Consider the following 22,264-nt stretch of genomic DNA (forward strand, 5'->3'; position numbering starts at 1 on the left):
GTATGAGTTCTTTTTATATTTTGGATATTAGCTCTTTATTGAAGGTATTATTTGCAAATATCTTCTCCCATTTGGTTGGTTGTTTTTGTGTTTTGTTGGCACCTTATTTTATTGTGCAGAAGCTTTTCAGTTTGATGTAGCCCCATTCATTTTTTTGTGCTTTTACTTCTCCTAACTTTGGTGTCAAGTTTATAAAATCTTCTGTGGGACTAACATTGATAGTTTAGTACCTACTTTTTTATTTCCTGTATCAGGTCTTATATTAAGTCTTTAATGTATTTTGAGTTAATTTTTATGTATTGTGTAAGATAGCAGTTTAGTTTTAGTCTTTTGCATGTGGCCTTCCAATTTTCCCAATACCATTTATTGAAGAGACTTTCTTTTCTCCATTGTATGTGTTGGCACCTTTGTCAAAAATTAGTTACCCACAAATATGTGGATTTATTTCTGGGCTGTCAATTCTGTTCCATTAGTTTGTGTGTGTGTGTGTTTGCCAATATTATATTGTTTTGATTATTGTAGCTTTGTGGTATATTTTGAAGTTAGGGAGTGTGATAACTCTGGCTTTGTTTTTTCTCTCCTTGGGGTTGCTTTAGCTATTCAGTGGTTCTATATAAATATGATGCCTTTTTTCTATTTGTTTAAAAAATGCCATTGAGATTTTGATGGAGATTGCATTAAATCTGTACTTGTATATTGCTTTATGTAATATGGCCATTTTAACTATGTTGATTCAACCAATCAATGATCATAGAATATTTTTCCATTTCTTTGTGTCTTCTTCAATTCCTTTAATAATATCTTGTAGCTTTTAGTGTATAGGTCCTTCACATACTCTAGTGGTTTTTTCCCAGGTATTTTATTCTTTTTGTTGCAATTTCAAATACAGATTTTTTCTTTTTTCTGATACTTCATTATTAGTATATAGGTATACAGTTGATTTTTGCATATTAATTTTGTATTCTGAAACAACTATATTTATTTATTGTTTCAAGTAGTTTTTTGGTGAAGTCTTTAGGGTATACTATATAAAACATCATGTCATATGCAAAAAGCATACATCTTCATTCCCAATTTGGATGTCTTTTTATTTCTTTCTCTTGCCTGATTGTTCTGGCTTGGACTTTCAGTATTATGTTGAATAACAGTGGAAAGAGTGGGCATCCTTGTCTGCTTCCTGATCTTAGAAGAAAAGTTTTAAGTTTTTTACCATTGAGTGTGATATTCACTGAGGATTTGTCATATATGGCCTTTATTATGTTTAAATACTTTTCTTTTATACCCATTTTGAGTGTTTTCATCATAAATGTATGTTGTATCTTGTCACATGCTTTCTCTGCATCTATTGGTATAATTATATGATTTTTATCTTTTATTTTGTTAATGTATAATAACACATTGATTGATTTTGGGATGATCCTAACATCCCTGGAATGAACCCTGCTTGATTGTGATATATGATCCTTTAATGTATTGTTATATTTGATTTGCTAGAATTTTGGTTAGAATTTTTTATATCTATATTCATCAGAGATATTGGCCTGTAATTTTCTTTTGTGTGTGTGTTATCCTTCCATAGTTTTCTTTTTTGTGTGTGTTATCCTTCCATCAGGGTAATGTTGGCCTGTTAAAATAGGAAATAGGAAATGAGTTAGGACATAGTCTTTTTTCTTTAATTTTTTTTTAAAAAGAAGACGAGAAAGGTAGGTATTAAATGCTTTTTGAATGTTTAGTAGAATTCACTAGTAAAGCTATTCAATCTATTGAGTAGAATTCACTAGTCACTTAATGCTTCACTTTTACTTTTTGGAAGGTTGTTAATGACTGCTTCAATTTTGTTATTGTTGATTGGTCTATTTAGATTTTCCTTCTTCAGTATTCAAACTGGGAAGATTATATATGTATTTCTAAAAACCTGTCCATTTCTTCTAGGTTATCTAATTTGGTGGCATATAGCTTTTCCTAGTATTCATACATAGTTCTTTGTATTTCTGTTGTGTCCATGTAACTTCTTTCATTTCTGATTTTGTGTTTTCTCCTTTTTTCTTAGTGAGGATAGCCAGATTTGTTAATTTTATTAATGTTTTTAAAGAACCAGCTCTTTTTTGCCTTATTTTTCTATTGTCTTTTTTATTCTTTTGTTTAATTCTGCTCTATTTTTAATTTCCTCCCTTCTACTGAGTGTGGGCTTCATTTGTTTTTTTAATTTTTAGTTTTTTAAGGTTAGATGTTGTTGAGTTTTTTTGTTTCTTGAGATAGGCCTGTAATGCTAGAAACTTCCCTCTTATTACCACTTTTGCTATATCCCCTAAACTTTGATATATTGTATTGTCAGTCTCCTTTGTGTCTATGTATCTTTTGATTTTTTATTTCCTCTTTGATGCAGTTGTTGCATAGTAACATGTTGTTTAATTTTCATATATTTTTGTTTTTTCCATCTTTCTTTTTGCAGTTGATTTTCAATTTCAAAGCATTATGGTCAGAGAATACACTTGGTATAATTTCAATCTTCTTAAATATGTTAAGGCTAGTTTTGTATCCTAGTATATGGTCTGTTCTTGAGAATGTTCCATATGCACTAGAGAAGGATGTTTATTCTGGTGTTCAGGGTTGAAAAACTCTGTAAATATCAATTATGTCCATTCAGTCCAATGTGTCACTTAATGCTTACATTTTCTTACTGATTTTTGTTTGGATGATCTAATAATTGCTGTCAATGGGATATTTAGGTCCCCTACTATGTGTATTTTTGTCAGTTTCTCCCTTTAGTTCTGTTAGTAGTTGCTTAATATATTTTTGTGCTCCCAGATTGGGTGCATATATATTAATGTTACATCTTTTTCATGTATTGTTCCATTTATCATTATAATTCATCATTGTCTCATGTTACATTTTTTAAAATCTTGAAATCAGTTTTGTCTGATATAAATATGACTATTCCTGCTTTTTTCTGGATGTTATTTTCTTGGAGTATCATTTTCTAATCCTTCACTTTGAGTTTGTTTGTCTTTGCAGCTGAGATATGTCTCTGAAGGCAGCATATAGTTGGGTTTTATTTTTTGATCCATCTCTCTCCTCTGTGCCTTTTAATTGGTAAGTTCAGTCCATTTACATTTAGGTAATTATTGATATGTGAGGATTTCCTATAGTAATTTAATATTTTATTTTCAGGTAACTCTGTGTCTCCATTGTTTCCTTTTTCTTGTTCTACCTGTTATTTTAGTTGGATGATATTCTATTATTTTTTTCCTCCATTTCCTCTTTTTTTTGTATTGTGTGCCTCAGTTCTAGATTTTTTTGTGTGTGTGTATGTGGTTACCATTAGGTTTATGAAAAAAGTTTTATATGTACAATAGTCCTTTTCTGGATGTACATGATTGCATGTTGTATCTATTTACTTGTGCAAGTTTGTCTTTTTATTTTAAAAATGTTTTAACCTCCTTTAATTGTTATATTTAAGTGTTTAATACCCTATTCTGAACAAGAGTTGACATTTTCTGCTTCTGTGTGTTAGTCATCTCACTCACAGTCTTGTATCTCTTTGTCTTTTCATTTCAGGTAAAAGAGCACCTTTCAGCTTTCTTATAATGCAGGTCTTGTGATGGTAAATTCCTTCATCTTCTGTATCTCTGGAAAAGCCTTTATTTCTCCTTCATATCTAAAGGATAACTTTGCTGGATATATTATTCTTGGCTGATGATTTCTCTCTTTCAATAATTTGAATATTTGCTTCTACTCTCTTTTCGCTGGTAGGGTTGCTGCTGAAAAGTCTGATGATAATCTATTGAGGTTTCCTTGTAGGGTACCATCTTCTTTTCCCTGGCTACCTTGAAAATTCGTTCTTTCTCATTAATTTTTTAATTACTATAATGTATTATTTTATTTTATTTTTAAAATTATTTTATTGTTGTTCAACTTTCTCATTAATTATTGACAGTTTTAATATAATGTATCTTGGAGAAGTACTTTATGGATTGAGATGATTAGCTTTCTGTTAGCCTCTTGGATTCAAGGATCCAGTTTTTTCTGTAGGTTTTGATGACGTTCTCATCAATTATTTGTTTAAATAGGCTCTCTGTTCCCTTTTCCTTCTCCTTTCCTTCTGGTAGACCCATTATTCTTAGTTTTCATAAATTTTACTATGGGCTGTCTTGATGTGGATTTATTTGCATTTATCCTGTTTGGAGTTTGCTCAGGTTTTTAAATCTGTAGGTTAATATCTCTTGCTAAATTTATGAGTTTTTAAGCCATTATTTCCTCTAGTACTTTTCCAGCACTGCTTCTCTTGTTTACTTCCAGGAGTCCAACAACACAAATATTAGATCTTTTGTTATAGTTCCCTGGTACCTGAGGCTCTCTGTTCCTTCTCTTTCTGTTGATTTTCTCTCTGTTTTTCAGGTTGGATCATTTCTACTGCTATTTCTTTAAGCTCACTGATCTTTTCCTTTGCTCTTTCCATTGTGTGCTGAGGTTCTTTTATTTCAGTTATTGTATTTTCCATTCTAAAATTTTAGTTGGTTCTACTTTACTTCTCCTATTTCTTTACTCAGACTTTCTGTTTTATCATTTGTTTCAAATAAGCATTGTTGAAGTACTTTTATAATGGGTAAGATCTATCATCTTAGTGTTGGCATCTGTTGGTTGTCTTTCTTTCATTCAAGTTGATATTTTCCTGGTCTTTGGTATGATATGAATTTAGATTAAAACATGGACATTTTAGGCATTATGTTATAAGAACTATGTATCTTGTTTAAATATACAGTTTTAGCTATCTTCCTCTGACACCACTCTGTCTGAGAAGGCCATAGGTGCCTTATTGCTACCCCCAATGTATTCTCCACTGATACCAAAGAACAAGGAGTAACCTTACTACTGTGGAGGGATAATGAAATCCCTGATTCTCTACTAGGTCTCTTCTGATACCACTCCAACAGGGAGGGAGGGGGTCACCCCATAACTGCTAAGTGATGGGGGGATTCCAGGATCCTCCAGTGGTTTCTACTGATACTATAGGGGATGGAATCATTACTGCCCATTAAGAATGGTTCCTACTTGGCTTTCTCTGACATGGATCCAGTGAGGGTGGATGCCTAGGTTCCAAACTTGGCATTTTCTGGTATAAGTGGGGGTGGTATCACAGTTGTTTATTTGGTCTTTGCTTGAGTATATTCATTATTATCTAAAAGTTTGTCTTACTGATCTGCTTCTTTCTGGATCCTTTTTGGTAGAGAGAGAAAGCTTCTATTCCTGAGACTTTTTTTTTTGGTACTCTGTTCATTGCTATTTCTGGATTTCTGACTTCTCCAGCTCTTAGTGTGGGATATATGGGGCAGAAAGAAAACCCAAAGAAGTTACCTCTGTGTCTTTCCTTGGGCCTGAGGTACCTAGCTGGTCTACTTTCTTCTCTCCACTTTTCAAAGCCTTCTTTAAAAAAATTATTTATTTTTAGAGAGAGGGGATGGGAGGGAGAAAGGGAGAGAAACATCAATGTGTGATTGTCTCTTGTGTACCTCCCACTGGGTACCTGGCCCACAACCCAGGCATGTGCCATGACTGAGAATCAAATCAGCGACCCTTTGGTTCACAGGCCAGCACTCAATCCACTGAGCCACACCAGCCAGAGCTCAGAGCCTTCTTATGTTTGTTTTATATATAATGTCCAGGGATTTTATTTATAGTTAGCAGGAGGAATAGGGAAAAATATGCTACTTCATTTTCTCAGAAGTGATCTCCATTGATAAGTAATGATGTTATTGCTGTTATGACCAATACAACTAGACAAGATAATTAAAGGAAAGATAGAAACCAGGGTTTTTCAACTGAAACACTATTGACATTTTGGATTGTATAACTTTTAGTTGTAGAGGACTGTCCTGGACATTGTACTAACAGGATGTTTTGTGGTGTCACTGGCCTCTACTCAGGATATGCTAGTAGCATCCTCCTCTAATCCCAGTCATGGCAACCAGAAATGTCTCTGGACATAGCCAAATGTACCTGGGAACCAAAATCACCCCCAGTTGAAAACTACTGGTATATTGGAAAGAAGACAAATTATCTTTATTTTTAGATAATTCAGTTGTTTATTTTACCTCATATTAGAATCATCTGTATATGTATAGGCATAAAAATATTAGATATATATGCAGATATATATTCCCCACACCTATCAACAGATTCAGACTTAGTTAGACTGAACAGGGCACAGGCATCAATAAATGTTGAAATTCCCCAGATGATTTCCCCTCCCAATTTTATTGAGATATAATTGACATGGAACACTGTATAAGTTTAAGGTGATCTGCCTTATATATGTCATGAAGTGATTACCACAGTAAGTTTAGTAAACATTCATTATCTCATATAAATTTGAAAAGAAAAATAACTTTTTTCCTCGTGATAAGGACTCAGGATTTATTCTTAACAACTTGTGTATATACCATGTAGCAGTGTTGGCTATAGTCATCATGTACATTACATCACTAGTACTTACTTATCTTGGAACTGGAAATTTGTATAATATGTTCCTCTGATTTCCCTCCCACCCCACTTCCACTGACTAGAGTTGATTTTTAATATGATTGAGATCTGCTGTTCTAAACCCAAGAAAATACTCTGAAAAATTATTAGAAGCGATAAGAAAACTAAGTTAAATGTGAGACAAAAGATACATGCACATGTACAAAACTTACCTGGGAATGTCTCTACTGCCACAGAGGCCAAGTTCAGGTTACCCTCTCCATATTCAGCCTACCCCCTCCTTGCAGAAGGAGCCACTGGATGGAGCTGGCTAGGCTGCCAGGGCCTGGGAGGCTGCCCTCCTACCTTGATCTGTCTCCAGAGAGGAGCACTGGTCTTGAAACTTCTGGTTCCTGCTGCCAGAGGTCTGCTGCTAACCTGGGTTAGCAACCAGAATAGGGGCAGTCTGGCAAGGAATAAAATATTGGAAATGGGTTTTATCCTCCTCATAGACTTTTGGAATGAATGAGGATGTTCATTACTCTAAAAAGTGGACTACCCTTATTCACAAATTTAGTTGTTGGCAGTAGATTTTAAGTTCCTAACATGTCTCCTTTGGCTTATAAAGGCTTCTAGAAAAGAAATGTTATAGGAATTTATTTTCCATAACATTTTATTGTCCTTCTCTCCTTCAAAAACAGTTTTTATCCCCCAAAACTTTAAAATGTACCAGGTTGTTACACAACTCTAACTTGCATTTCTCCTCCTAGGAAAGAGTTTCTGAGGCAGCGGCGCGCGGCTGTGACCCTTCAGGCAGGGTGGAGAGGCTACCGCAACAAACGGAACTTCAAGCTGGTAGTAGAGCTGACTTTGGAGCTGGGGCTGCAGGAGCAAATGGATAACTGTCCAATAAAAACAGAAGTTAACAGTTTGTTTGTCTGAGCATGAGAGCTCAGGCAGGAAGGATCAGATCACTAATAGGCAGTGATAACAGATTTTAAAATACCAGACTCAATACCCCACACACTCTCTTTTTTAGCATAGTCTCGGGTCACACGGTTCATGGGCTTCAAAGTGTTCTCCTGCAGCATTTTGGACATCTCCATAGTTAGAATGAGATTTTCTTCTCTGAAATTAGATAATAGTTATCTTTCCAATTTCCAGGCTACAAAATAAGTTAATGGATTGATTATTCTGTTTCAAACAATTCATAATTTTTTTCTTGGCCATAGACACTGCTAATGAGTGTCTGTTCAGCAAATGAACCAGGGCAACCTTGACCATGCCTCATTGGGCCTCGACTGCTTGCCTTTGTTATAGATGTGACTGTGTTTTGGACATGCAATGGTCATGTCAGCAAAAGTGATCTCAGGCCTGTCCATGTTTCATGCTCACAAAGGCATAAAGGCAGCTGACAAGGATGGTCAGGCTACTTGGGGCCTGGTGCTCTAAGTGCACCATTATATTTATTATTAATAATATGTCATGGGAATGAATCTTAGAGAGGTTAAGTAATTTCCCCAAAAGCACAGAGTTAGTGAGCAGTAGAGCTGGAGTTTGCATGCAGGTCTGTGTGACTTCCAAGCCCATAGGATGTGTGTGACACTCAGGCCTGTTCAGTCGGTCTTTGATAAACCAATAAGGCTCATTTGGGGTATCAGGAACTCTTGTGTCCCAGAGCATGTTTGCAGCATAAAAGGGGGTGTTCATCAATTTATTATTTATTCTTTATTTTAAAGATCCCTGAGGGATTAATTTGATGGAGCCAGCCATAGGCCTCCACACAGGTGTGCTAGCTCCTGACAAATTGGCTAGGTTTTGCTGTAGGTGTGAAAGGCAGGGCTTCTGGAATTCCATCTCCCATGGACACTCAAATTTTCTATCATTGGCCCCCCATAGACCACATTATTACTTATGCCACTTAACAAATAATTATTTGGTACTTATCTGCATGCTGGTCTCTATTCTAAGTGCTTTTCAAGCAGAGGCCTCTGGTTTCTGGGCTGTGGCAGGACAGCTCAACACAGAGGAATACCAAGAGAAGCCTTTGGGTGTCTGGGCAGGAGAAGCTGATGGGCAGAGAGCAGGCAGTAATAACTCACTTAATATGCTTGTGCTCACAAGTGTGCAAAATTTTAGCATCAGCCCTTTGCCAAAAAGCAGATAACTGTAAAGCTAATTTGCGAGGTCTCCTGGGAATATTACCTGTCTCCTGCTCTCTGTCTTCTTGGAAAAGAAATCTCTGTGCTCTATGTCCTTCTGGGCCCAGACCCTCCTATGAGTGCACATCTCTCTTGTCTTCTCAGATCCTCTTGGGTTTTGAGCGCCTGCAGGCCATCACCCGAAGCCACCTGCTGGTGAAGCAGTACCAGGCCGTTCGGCAGAAGACAGTGCAACTTCAGGCCCTTTGCAGGGGCTACCTGGTGCGCCTGGAAGTACAGGCCAAGAAGAGGGCAGTTTTGGTCATCCAGGCATATGCCAGGGGCATGGCTGCCCGACAGAATTTTCGGCGGCAGAAAGCCAATGTAGGTGGTCACTGCTCTCCTGAGGCCCCAGTTGGGGCCCCAGTGGGGAGAGCAGGCAGGAGGACTGAGCAGTAATATTGACCTCTCACCAGACAGTCCTATTTCCTTCCTGTTCAAAGTTATTACTGCAGCAGGCCCTCAGGCCATGTGGACACCTAGGTCACCCCATAGGTTATGGCAGCAGGACAGTCTTATACCTAGAACCTGGAAATCAAGCTCCTTGGTCCCCTCATGTTAGCCTTGGGGACTATTTCTCAACAGCACTGGTGGATCTTCTGGAGGACACAGGAAACCATGGCTAGATGAGCTATGAGAGGCCCCAGTTCCATGGAGAAGAGCAGAGGCCTCTGGTTTCTGGGCTGTGGCAGGATAGCTCAGCACAGAGGAATACCAAGAGAAGCCTTTGGGTGTCTGGGCAGGAGAAGCTGATGGGCAGAGAGCAGGCAGTAGTGTATGATCCCGTTTCCCCTAGAGGGCACCTAAGACTAAACCTCAGTCAGCTAAAAATTGTGAGAGAAAAGAGGGGCTAGGATGAAGTTTATCCTACTCTATTGATAAAAATTGGATGTAGTGAACAAATTACTGTCATAGCGGCCAGGGCAAGTAAGAGAATAGACCCTCAGATATGTCAGCAGGCTGCTTTTGCACCCATGTGACCCCAGGCAGGCCACAATCTAGACTCAACCCTATGTGTGTTTGTTAGTATAGGCCCTGGCACTTCTCCCAGCAGAAGCTGGATATTGTTTGACTAAAGGACAAGGTAGGTTTGATGTGAGGTTCTGGTGGTCCCAGATCTGAGGCAGTACCTCAGGGACCATGTGGGTCTAAGGACAAGCAGGCAACCTCTCTCTCTGGACCTGATTCTCCATCGGGAAATCAAAAGCCCAGGCTGATTAATCTCTAGTCACTCTAGATATTACAATTTAGGACTTTAGAGGAAAATACATTGATTTGGATAGATGATGGCAGGAGCAGGTTTATTGGCTTCTGTGAGGTACTTGCCCCAGCAGAGTCTGAATAACCTTCCCCATGGGGTGTGTGTGCAGGGGCTGCTGGTCATCCCAGCTGAAGAGCCAAAGGGCCTGAGTTCTCCACCCACCAGGAAGCGCAAGTCAATCTACAACACTGTTACAGACACAGAGATGGTTGAGCAAGTGTTTGGCTTCCTCCCGTCCATGATTGGAGGGCAGGAGGGCCAGGCCTCACCTCACTCTGAGGTAAGACAGACCCTGTCCTTCAAGGGTCCATCTGGGCAGGGAGGGGATTGGGCCCACTCAGTCCAGACCTTAGTCAACCTCTAGGCTCATGAGAAGCAGACTCTGTGGGGGAGTTGGCAGGATGGGTGCTGAAGTGTGTTCTTCAGTCCTTGGTGAATGTGCAGAGAAAAGGGGAGAATGGCATTCTGTGGCCTCACACTTTCAAGGTAAGCAGGTTTCTTACCTGCAAGACTTTCTAGATCCTTTAATACACATACGATATTGGACTTTCTTTCAGTCAGGCACCTGTACACCTGTATTTGACCCCTTGCGCAGAGCACTTTGGTGGCTGCTGCTCTTAGATTGTACCTGGGACCTGATGCTGAGAACTAATGATCACTGGCAGGAAGAAGCAGTGTTTGAGGGGGAGGTAGCAGGGTAGGAAAAAAGCAACTTCCCAAGGCTGTCCTGCTGACTCTAACCATGCACTATTCTGGGCCTCATGCCTCTTCTATCACTCATGCATGCACACACAGTACAACTCCCCTCCCATCTGTTCAGTAGGGATACTGGGACCTCCTCCACAGGAGGGGCACCTGACAGAAAGCAGGCAGGAGGGCAGGGAGCTTAGAGAGCCTATATCTCTTGGCCAGGGGCTCTGAAGGTCCTCAGGTAGCTGAGAAATTTACACTGAGGACCATCCTTCAGACAGCAGTCTACCAGGGGCCAACAGAGGTGTGGGGTAGAAGAGGTCCCCAACACAAGGGGGAGTGGACAGATGGCTTTGCATCCAGTGCATAACCAGACAGACCCTTCTTGGGGCTTCCTGGCCCCCAGAGATGCACACCTTTGAAAGAATGGCATCTGAAAAGAAGGCTGATGTTTCTCCCTACTTCTTATGGGTCCCCAGGAAATGGAAACAAAGACCCAAAAACTGCCCGAGATTGACCTGGACACAGTCCCCATGGTGGAAGATCCCGAGGAGGACATGGACAGCCTGGCTGAGTACAGCTTCCCCAAGTTTGCTGCAACCTACTTCCAGAAATCGGCCAGCCACTTGCATATCCGGAAGCCCCTTCAATACCCGCTGCTCTACCATGAGGATGATGCTGACTGCTCGGTACCTAGCAGTTCTCTGGTGTCTAGTGGTTCAAGCCACCCCCACAGCCCCTAACCTGCACTGTGGGCCCCATGCTGCAAGCTGAGTTCCAGTTGGGATCTCTGTCTCAATTTCCCCAGGGTGCCCTGGCTGTGTGGACCATCATCCTGAGATTCATGGGTGACCTTCCAGAGCCAGTCCTCTTTGCCAGAAACCACTTGAGTGGCAACTCAGTGATGCAACAGACCCATAACATCATGGGCAAGGAGAGCAGAACCCAGTCTCCACAGCACAAATATGCACAGGTGCGTGGATGAGGATGGTAACAGAAAAGGGCAGACACCACTAGGCATCAACCAGGCCCAAGGCCCCAGGGGAGGCCTGGAAGAGGGGGCAAGACATGGAGTCCCCTCATGTACCACCCTGAACCCAGCCCAAGCCAGGACTCTCTACTTCCAGGAGTTTGTCTTTTTTTTCTTTTTAATCATTTTTTAATTAATGTTCAAATACAGTTGTCTCCATTTTCCCATCAATACTTTCCTCCACCCTACCCATGCCTACCTCCCACCCTCAATCCCACCACCCCCCTTGGCTCCATCCATTGGTCCCTCATTCATATTCATTTATGTCCCTTTCCCTTCTTTGCCATCTTATTTCCCTCCTCCTTCCTCTCTGGTTACTGTCAGTTTGTTCTTAATTTTAATGTTTCTGGTTATATTTTACTTGCTTGCTTGTTTTGTTAGTTCTTGAACTGCACTCAGGAACTCATGAGTCAGGCATTACACTGAGGACATTTTGAATTATGTGGTCATTGTTGGAGAGGGTCCCAAGCTCTGAACATTGGGTTTACTTGATCAGGATTCAAATGCATATAACAATAATAACAACAGATATTGCTGACTGACAATGTGCTATGAGTCAGTAGCTTCTCTTTAGTAAATTCTCAAGTGCCCCAACCCTATAAGGTAGGGATTTTTATGTTTATTATAGCCAAAGAAGCTGAGAAGTGAAGTGAGTTGCTGCCAAATCACAGTGAATACATGTGACAGAACTGGGCTTTGAATTCATTGCACTGAATTCGAAGCCCAAGCTCTCGACTAGTGTTCTACCCTAAGCTCTGACGGAAGGTTAACGGACATTCATAGTTGGTCAGAAGTGCTTCTGAAGGATTCAGTTCATGATGTAATCTTAGTTGAACCAACCAAGAGCAGTCCAAAGGAACAGCAATGACAGCACATGGGCCCACCAGCAGCAGGAGCCCATGACTGCCCCATACTTCAAGCCCTGTGGGCAGACAGACTGTGTGCAGACTTAGTCTGCAGCCCAGGATCACTTGGACACATCAGGCCTGGAATTACATAGGAAGTGCTCAGGCTCAAGCCCTGGTCTCTAGAGGCATGGACTCCGCAGAGTATATTAACGATCTATTACTTCACAACATAGTACCCCAAAATTTGGCAGCTTGGAAAAGCATACATTTATTTTCTCACATAGTTTCTGGGGGCCAGAAGTGGCTTAACTGGTTAGGTCTGGCTCAAGGTCTCTTGTGAGATTGCAGTTAAGCTGTCGACAAGGATGGCTATCATCTCAAGGCTCCACTGGGACTAGAAGATCTGCTTCCAAGATGTCCCTCAGGTAGTTGCTGGCAGAAGGCCTCAGTTCCTTGTCACATGGGCCTCTCCACATGGCTGTTTGTGTTGTCACAATATGGTTTCCTCCACAGTGAGTGATCTAAGAGAGAAAGCCAGAAGGAAGCTGCAATGCCTAGTCTTGGAAGTCACATACCATGAGAGTCAGGAGGCAGGGACTGCTGGGGGCTGCCGTGGGGGCTGGTGGCCACTCAGGCAAGGGACCCTGAGAGGCAGTCCAGCCATGGTGCACCTCTGGAGGATGAGCACAGGGAGAAGCAGGACTGGTTTTCCAGAGGTCAGACCTCCAATTTTCATTATTCAATGAACTGATTTTGCACTTTTGTCAAGAATCAGTTGTACAAGTTTGTGGGTCTATTTCTGTGTTCTCTATTCTGCCCCATGGATCTATGTGTCTGTCCCTCTACAAATGTCATGTTGTCCTATTGACTGCACATATATAATGTCTTGAAGCTGTGTACACTAATTTCTCCCACCTTATTCTTTTTAAAAATTGTTTTAGCTGTTGTAGGTCCCATGCCTTTCCATATACATTTTAGAATAATCTTACCCATATCTATAAAAATAACCTTGCTGGTATTTTGATAGGAATTTTGTTGTATGTCAATTTGAGGATAATTGACATTTCTATTATGCTGAGTCCTTCAATCCATGAACTCAACTTATTTGGATCTCTTTTGATTTTATTTTCATCAGTGTTTTGTAGTTTTTAACACACATGCCCTATATATGTTTTATTAGACTTACACATATAGGGGTTTTTTTTTGAGATTGTAAATGGGACTATATTTTAATTTTGCTGCTAGTGTTCCTTGTTACTGTAGAAAAATGTAATTGATTAATGTGTTGACTTTGTATCCTGCAACATTGCTGAACTCACTTTTATAGATTTCTTGGAATTTTCTATGTAGATAATCATGTCATCTGCAAATAGGGACAACTACTGTGTGTCACATTCTGTCTCTGTGGCAAACCAGCTTCCCCAACCAGAAGCTTGTGCCTAGCCCTGGGACCTGGGCTGACCCCCACTCAAGTCCAGTACCATGCTCAGCTCTACTGTTGACAGCCACATCTCATGACACCATCAAGACAAGATGTGACAAGATGCCTCTGTCTGATGAGACCAGAGGATCCTGATGGCCTTGCAACCTAGATTCTTTTGATAACCTGGCAGGGCTCTCACCTTGCCATGGGCAGAACATATTCCAATTCATTCACCCAGTTTTCACTGAGAATGACCATGGCCTGGGGCTGTCCAGGGCCCCTGGGCTCAGACCCAGCCCTAGCTCAGAGGCTTTTACTGGTAACAGGTTCAAGCTTTGGAGTCATAAAAGTCCTGAGTCCTCCCAGAGGGCCAGTTACTGGCAGACCAGCCTTGTTTCATCTCTCACCTTCCCTTTCTTCTGTGTCCTCACCCAGGATTGAGGATGGTGCTGCACATGTGTACATGTTGCAAAATCCAGCTGAGATGTTTTGTAAATTGGATAGGAAATGTCTGGGTGAGATGGATACTGTTCCACCCTAGGCTGTCAGGTCAGCAGCGTTGAGGTGCTGCCCTTGTTCACCTTCACTAACAAACTGTCTCTATCCACAGAGGCCCAGCCTCAGAAACAGAGGGACCAAAGACATTTCCTTCATGAAGCTGAGGCGCTCCTCCCAGATCACAGGCCAGGTGAGCTCAGGGCCAGGAGCTCCCACCTCTGCTACCCACCAGGTTCCAGGTTTTTGCTTCCCACCTCAGCCCTATTTACTTTGAAAATGGGGAAAATCACAGTGGTCCTAACTGCTGTTTTTGGGTTTCAAGGTTGCCAACCAACTGAATTTCGGAGAGGAGACATTTGAGTCTGATGGCTCTATCTCAGACCGACCCATGTCCAACCTGGAGAAGGTGCACTTCATTGTTAGTTATGCCATCCTGAAGCCCAGCCTCAGGTCAGTCCCTACTCTCATATCTCCCATTTAGAATATCAGACCCCCTCACTGGATCTCAGCCCATAGCCACAACCTCCTTCTCTGCTCCCTATCCCCAAGACACCCCCTCCTCTCCCTGCTCCCTATCCTGGGACCTACAGGCTGGGTCTCAGTACAATAGACATTATGACCATCAAGGGATCTTTACTTGCTCTGAAGTAAATCCTATGGGTTTTAGGAAAACAGATTCATCCTGGGCTAAGTGATTCATTTCATAACAGCCTATAATGCAGGGTCCTATAAGGTAGCAAACTCCTCATTTATAAAATGTATATTTTGCTTTATATAAAATTTTATTTACAGAAGTGTTTTCAGCAAATTTTAACAAATATGTGTACTGCTTTCAGGGATAGATTAATATTTTAGAGGTTTACATATTTTAGGTTATTTTTATCCAAATTTGGGAAATTGTTGGCCATTATTTCATCAAATAATTCTTCTACTTTATTCTCTCTCTCTCTTTTCTCTCTCCACCCTCTCTCTTTTCCTTTAAACTCTAACTAAACCTATGTCAGACTATTTTATATTGTCCCTCAGGTCCCTGTGGGTGTATTTTTCTTTTTTTTTCTTTTTTTCACTTTTCTCTTTGTTCTTTAGATTGAATAGTTTCTATTGATCCATCTTTAAATTAACTGATCTTTCTCTTGTCTTCCCCAGTCTGCTGTTATACCCATCTAATATTTTTTTTTATTTCAGAAATTATTCTTTTTGGTTCTAGAGTTTGCACTTGGGTTTTTTTTTAATAGTTTCTATTTCTCAGTGAATATTTCCTATTTATTCATGTACTAAGAACATAGTTTTCTTTATGTTCTTGAGCATAGTTACAGTAGTTTTAAAACCTTTTCTGGCCTCCAGTCGAGATGGCAGAGTAGGTAAACATTTTATTTGCTGCCTCCCATGATCACATCAAAATAACAACTAAACTGAAGAATACCCATCATTGAGAACCACTTGGAATCAAGCTACGCAGAAGTCCTATAACAGGATATACTAAAGAAGCCAAGTCAAGACTGATAGGAGAGATGGAGACATGGAATGAGCTGGCCCCACACCAATGAGTGACAGTTAAAAATCGGGAGGAATATATCAGCTGCAGAGGTTTTTCTTGAGGATCAGGGAATTCTATCCCCATACTAGGCCCCCCAGCCCAGGGTTCCAGTGCCGGGAAAATAGGTTCTCATAATTTCTGGAAGTAAAAACCAGTGGAGACTGTGGCTGAGTTAGGCAGAGGACTTCTGGAATCCCAGGCTTTCCTCTTAAAGGGCCAATACCCAGACTTAGTTGGACTCACTTTGAACTCCATTATTGGGGCAGCAGCTGAAAAGGCACCAGGGACACAAAGGGAGGAACTGGAGTGTCTGCCTCCAGAGTAAGGGCTAGAGGGGCAACTTTCTCCCAAACAGAAGTGCTGGCAGAAGTCATTGTTTTTTTGCTGAGCCCTGTCCCTGTAGGCACAGTCAGGAGCCATATCTGAGTCACCATCAACCAAATTAACACCATTGCCCTGACCTGGTGATTCACTGAGCCCAGGCCATACCCAACTTGCAGGCCCACCTAGCCACTTCCAGTGGCTTTTCCATACAAATGGCCTACCATGGCTCATGTTTTTGACTTTCCTAAATTCTCTCAAATGTTCACAAACCCCAAACAAGCAGCATCTGGACTCAGTGTGCCATGTGCCTCTTTCTAAGTAGCCGGAGGCCTGGCACTAGTGGCAGCAGGACTCAGTTCACAGCCTGACCTCTCCTGGGTACCTCTAAGCCCAACAAAAGTAGAAGCCATCTGCAGATTACTTTGTAGCTCATGCCAGGAAGTCCTGGGAAAGGCACAGGGTGCAGTTAACTTTGGCTTACACATCTTGGGAGGACCCAGAGCCAGCACACTCTAGCCAGCTTTAGACCACACCAGAGCATGACCAAATCACCTCCAGAAGCAACACACTCAAGGAGAGCTGAAGCAAGTTCTGATCCATAGGATTGGTCTCTGCACAGTAGCTCTTCCAACTGTAGTCACAGCAAATGTCATAGCCAATGGATTTGGGGATCAATCTTTCTCACTGATGCATCAACAGCAATTAAAGCTCAACTACAACAGGAGGAAGTACACAGCCTACATGGGAGGTATACCTGGAGTGTTCAGCTCAGATGACTAAGGAGGCTTCTCAGCTCAGAGAAGAAAAAAAAAAGAATGAAAAATTAGGGTAGTGAAGGTAGTTTAAGGGATCTCTGATACAACATCAGACATGACAATATCTGCATCATAGAGGGGAAAAAAAGAAAGCAAGAAATTGAGATGCTATTTGAAAAATAATGACTGAAAACTTCCCTAACCTGGTGAGGGAAAAAGAAATACAAGTCCAGAGAATGTAGAGAGTCCCAAACAAGATAATGCCAAAGAGGCCTACACCAAGATACATCATAATTACAATGCCAAAGGTAAAAGGCAAAGAGAAAATCTTAAAAACAGCAAAAGAAAAGCAGTTACCTACAAGGGAGCTCCCATAAAACCATCAGCTGATTTCTTTTTTTGTTTTTTAATTGTTGTTCAAGTACAATTTTCTATCTTTTACTCCCATCCCAGCCCACCCTCCCAGCCCTCCCCACCTTCCTCCCATTTCCACCCCCCCCAGTTTTTGTCCATGTGTCCTTTATACTTGTTCCTATAAACCCTTCCCCTTTTCCCCTGAAATTCCCCTGAAATTCTCTCCCCTCTCTCCTCTGGACACTGTCAGCCTGTTCTCTATCATCTGCTGATTTCTTAACAGAAACTTTGCAAACCAGAAGGGATTGGCACAAAATATTCAAAGTAATGAAAAAGCAAGGACCTACAACCAAGGTTACTCTACCCTGCAAAGCTATTATTTAGAATCAAAGGACAGATAAAGAGCTTCCCAGACAAGAAAAAGCTAAAGGAGTTCATCACCATCAAACAAGTATGACAAAATATGTTGAAGGCTATTCTTGAAGAAGAAGAAGAAGAAGAAGAAGAAGAAGAAGAAGAAGAAGGAAGAAGAAGGAGAAGGAGAAGGAGAAGGAGAAGGAGAAGGAGGAGGAGGAGGAGGAGGAGGAGAAGAAGGAGAAGAAAGAGATTAAAATATAGATAATAAAATTGCAATACATATATATCTATCAATAATCACTTTAAATGTAAATAGATTAAGTATTCTAATTAGAAGACATAGGGTAACTTGAATGGAGAAGAAAACAAGACCTTGCATATGTTGTCTACAAAAGACTCACTTCAGATGTAAAGACACACAGATTAAAAGTAAAGGGATGGAAAAAGAAATTTCATGAAAATGGAAACAAAAAAAAAGTTGGGGTAATGTACTTATACCAGGCAAATTAGAACTTAAAACAAAGGCTATAACAAGAGACAAAGAAGGATCCAGCAATTCCACTTCCAGGTATTTATCCAAATAAACCCAAAACACTACATTGAAAAGTCATCAGTGCATCAATGTGTTCATTGCAACACTATTTACAACAACCAAAATATGGAAGCAACTTAAGTAGATGAATGGATAAAGAGGTGGTGTACATATAGTGTGGAATATGACTCAGCCATAAAAAAGAATGAAATCTTGGGCTCTGGCTGGTGTAGCTCAGTGGATTGAGCGTGGGCTGCGAACCAAAGTGTCACAGGTTTGGTTCTCAGTCAGGGTACATGCCTGGGTTGCAGGCCATGACCCCCAGCAATCTCACATTGATGTCTCTCTCTCTCTCTCTCTTTCTCCCTCCCTTCCATCTCTAAAAAATAAATAAATAAAATCTTAAAAAAAAAAGAATGAAATCTTGCCACCAGTACCAATATGAATGGACCTATAGGGTATTGTGCTGAGTTAAATAAGTCAGTCAGATAAAAACAAATGCCATGCGATTTCACTTGCATGTGGAATCTGAAAAACAAAATAAATAAGCAGAACAGAAATAGAGTGATAGATACAGAAAACATTTTGATGGTTATCCAGTGGAACGGGGTTTGAGGGAATGTGTGAAGAAGGTAAAGGAAGGGATTAGAAAGTACAAATTGGTAGTTACAGAATAGTCATGGGAATGTAAAGTACAGCATAGGAATATAGTCAATAATATTGTAAACTATGTATGGTGTCAGAGGTGTACTAGATTTATCAGGGTGATCACTTGGTAAGGTATGTAAATGTATAATCGTGGGGTCGTATACCTGAAACTAAATAATATTGTACATTTTTTGGCTAAAATCATACATATTTTTTAATTTTTTAAATTATTGTTGTTCAATTACAGTTGTCCCCATTTGCCCCCATTACTCTCCTCTTCCCTACCCACCCCCACCTCCCACATTCAATTCTCACCCCCACATTGTTGTCTTTGTCTATGGGTCCTTTATACATGTTCCTTGATGACCCCTCCCCTTCTTTTCCCATTGTCCCCCTCCTCTTGCCCTTCTGGGTGCTGTCAGTTTGTTCTTTATTTCTATGTCTCTGGTTCTATTTTGGTTGCTTATTTGTTTTATTGATTAGGTAACACTTAGAGGGGAGATCATATGGTATTTGTCTTTCACTGCCTGGCTTACTTCACTTAGCATAATGCTCTCCAGTTCCATCCATGCTGTTGCGAAGGGTAGGAACTCCTTACTTTCTGCTGCATAGAATTCCACTGTGTAAATGTACCATAGTTTTTTTGATCCATTCATTTATTGATGGGCACTTAGCTTTCTTCCTGCACTTGGCTGTTGTAAATTGTGCTTTAACCATAATTGAAAATTTAAAAATTATTTTAAAAAAATAAAACCGTTTCTGCTAAATTCATTATCTGCATCATTTTAGGGTCAGTCTCCATTGACTGCCATTTCTCTTGAGAATGGTCTTTTTTTTCCTGTTTCTTCACATGTATAGTACTTTAGTGTATTTTCTCATAAGTCCAGTACTTTTGAGTTGTATACTGACCATGGAGGATGCTGTTTAGAGACTCTGGATTCCATTGTGTTTTTTTCAAAGAGTGTTGACTTTTTGTTCAGGTAGGCAATCAACTTGATTGGTTTTAAACTCTGTCTCCCTGTGGTGAGTAGCAGCTGGAATCCCTGTTTAGTTCTTTTAGCCTTTGCTGGGCAGCCTGGAGTCTGCCCCACACATGTATAAACTTGTACTCAAACAGAGATTATGGAAGATTTTATATGCAAAATTTAGGACTCCTTTTCTATTGTTCTCTTCATTCTAGGATTTCCCTTTTTCAACTACTGTAGGTACCCCAAAATCTGTCTTCTGGTTCTTGAAGGTAATAAGACTCCAGGGTTTCTACTCAAGTTTTAGCTGCCTGAGTGATATCAACTAGGCAACTCTACTTAGTTGGTTCTATTGGTAGTCTCTCATAGTTACTCCTCACTAGCCACCACACCCTCTAATATGACAGACATGTAAAGGCTGTGTCCAAATGAGGCACACTATGGATTTGTCAGATAACTCTATAGGCACTTTCACACAGTGCTGGTCTTCAGATGGGGCTGATACTCACTCAGTGATCCCTTGAGACTCCCTGCCAACTATCTGCTGATGGAACACATCACAACCTTACTGCTGGGACCTTCTGGAATGATGGGCTGCCTGTTTGTGTGAGATCTCATCAAGACATCTGAAACTCAGCTCCTTCAATGACATTCCCAGCTTCTGACTGTTCTTGCTTCGTTTTGTCCATCAAGGATAGCTTACAGTTCTCCAGAAGGAAGAAGACACCAGTCTCTCTGTTACTGGAGGCCCCCACTTATGTCTTTGGGGGACAGAGGTCAAGCACTCTCAAGAACTCTGCTTTATTCCAGTACCTTGGAGTGAGACAATGGAATTCTGGGGCTCAGCATGCCTCAAATGGGGAACGAGATGTGTCTCACCTCTGGCAGATAGCCTCTGTCTGTATTGGCAATCTCCTGGGGACCCCCTCACACCCTTCATCTGGAGCAAATGGAGAGAGGCCAGAAATATCTCTATTCCTATGAAATCCTTTCCAGGAATAGCCTTTCACATTTCTCATCTTCGCTTATGCAGGTTGGAGATGGCATGGGGGCTTAACTGGTTCTTTCACCTTTTAGTAGATCCTTGAGTATTATCACCTGTTTGTCTTTGGTTCTGGGGTCTTAGCAAAATTCCAAGTCAAAGCAAATGCTCCACCCACATCCAGCCATACATTCAATAAATATTTATTAATTACCTCCTCAGGGGCAGGACCTAGACTGGGGATTCAGAGATGAAGATGACATGTCTCTGCCCTCTAGGAGGTCACCCTTTAGTTGGGGAGCATGGGAGGACCTGGAGACCCACAACAACTGCTTGTGCTAACATGAGATTCCAGTGGGGGTGCCAAGAAAAAGTAGTTGTAATGCCCTCCTAGGGGGGAGCTGTGAGAAGGAGGAGGAGTATTTCACCAGAAAGAAGGGAGAGGGTGAGCACAGTCACAAAGTTTTAAAACAGCCCAAAGGTCTGGAATTCTAAGTGTTTTATCACAACTGGGAATTGAGTTTGAATGTAATCATAGGGGTAAGTAAGGATAAGTTTTAAGTAAGAGAAGACCATGACCATATTTGACTTCCAGAAAGTTCTCCCTGACAATGACATGGAGAGATGGAGCTTAGGGGTGGGAGACCAGAAGAAGGCTGCTACAGAGGTCCAGAGAGAGCTGAGGGGAGATGGCCCAGGGAGCAAGAGATAAGAGAAACAGACAGAGAAAACATCCATGAGACAGATGGTAGAATATGGTTGCTGCCGGAAGGAGTCTAAGATTGCTCCCAGATTTCCAACTAGGTGAATGGTTGATGGTGGTGCCTGTAGAGACTTGGGAAAGGTGTGGTGTAGATGAGTTTACTAGGCCATGAGAGTCCATGAGGCACATTTCCTTCCGACTCTGTGTTCAGTGGCATCAGGTTGGCAGCTTGAAATTGGTATCAATTGGAATATTCACCACAGAAATGGGCAAATACAATGACTCAGGGCTTTCTTCCCCAGAAAAGTTGATTGTGAAACACCAGCACACCACTGAGTGTTAGGGAAAAGATGCTGGCCTCTAGATATGTGAGGTGAGGTTGGAAGGCTAACTGGGATACTTTAATAAGATGATAGAGGCTTGATAAAGTAAGAAAGGGTCCAGAAGAGTCCCCTCTATAAGAGAAGACAGAGAGAAAAATGTCGTGGGCCTGTGGGAATGCTTTCTCTGTGCCTTCCTCTTAACTCTTGCTGGTCAGGAGACAAGGAGTTGAGAAGTTCTCCTATGGAGTCTAGGAGACCCCACTTTTCTCTATAGAGGGGTGGCAGGGTAGCTGCATTCAGGGAAAGGGGAAGGACTTCAAGGCAGAAGGAGAAGGTGTGAAACAACTACAAAGTTGGGGAAAGGAGCAGATCAG

The 22,264-nt window shown here is 41.1% G+C and overlaps 1 protein-coding gene across 1 annotated transcript in view; it reads left to right on the forward strand.

The window, feature by feature from the left end:
* Positions 1-22,264, forward strand: part of MYO7B (myosin VIIB) — a 110,579-nt gene that overhangs the window by 68,751 nt on the left and 19,564 nt on the right. The window contains exons 20-26 of the mRNA XM_045826063.1: positions 7,230-7,314; positions 8,766-8,984; positions 10,031-10,201; positions 11,091-11,300; positions 11,420-11,584; positions 14,523-14,600; positions 14,733-14,860. Of these exons, the coding sequence (XP_045682019.1) occupies positions 7,230-7,314; positions 8,766-8,984; positions 10,031-10,201; positions 11,091-11,300; positions 11,420-11,584; positions 14,523-14,600; positions 14,733-14,860 (1,056 nt within the window). The remainder of the gene's footprint in view (positions 1-7,229; positions 7,315-8,765; positions 8,985-10,030; positions 10,202-11,090; positions 11,301-11,419; positions 11,585-14,522; positions 14,601-14,732; positions 14,861-22,264) is intronic.

The sequence above is a fragment of the Phyllostomus hastatus genome, unplaced genomic scaffold, assembly GCF_019186645.2.
Source record: "Phyllostomus hastatus isolate PE091 unplaced genomic scaffold, TTU_PhHast_1.1 phas_scaffold_60, whole genome shotgun sequence".
NCBI lineage: Eukaryota > Metazoa > Chordata > Mammalia > Chiroptera > Phyllostomidae > Phyllostomus > Phyllostomus hastatus.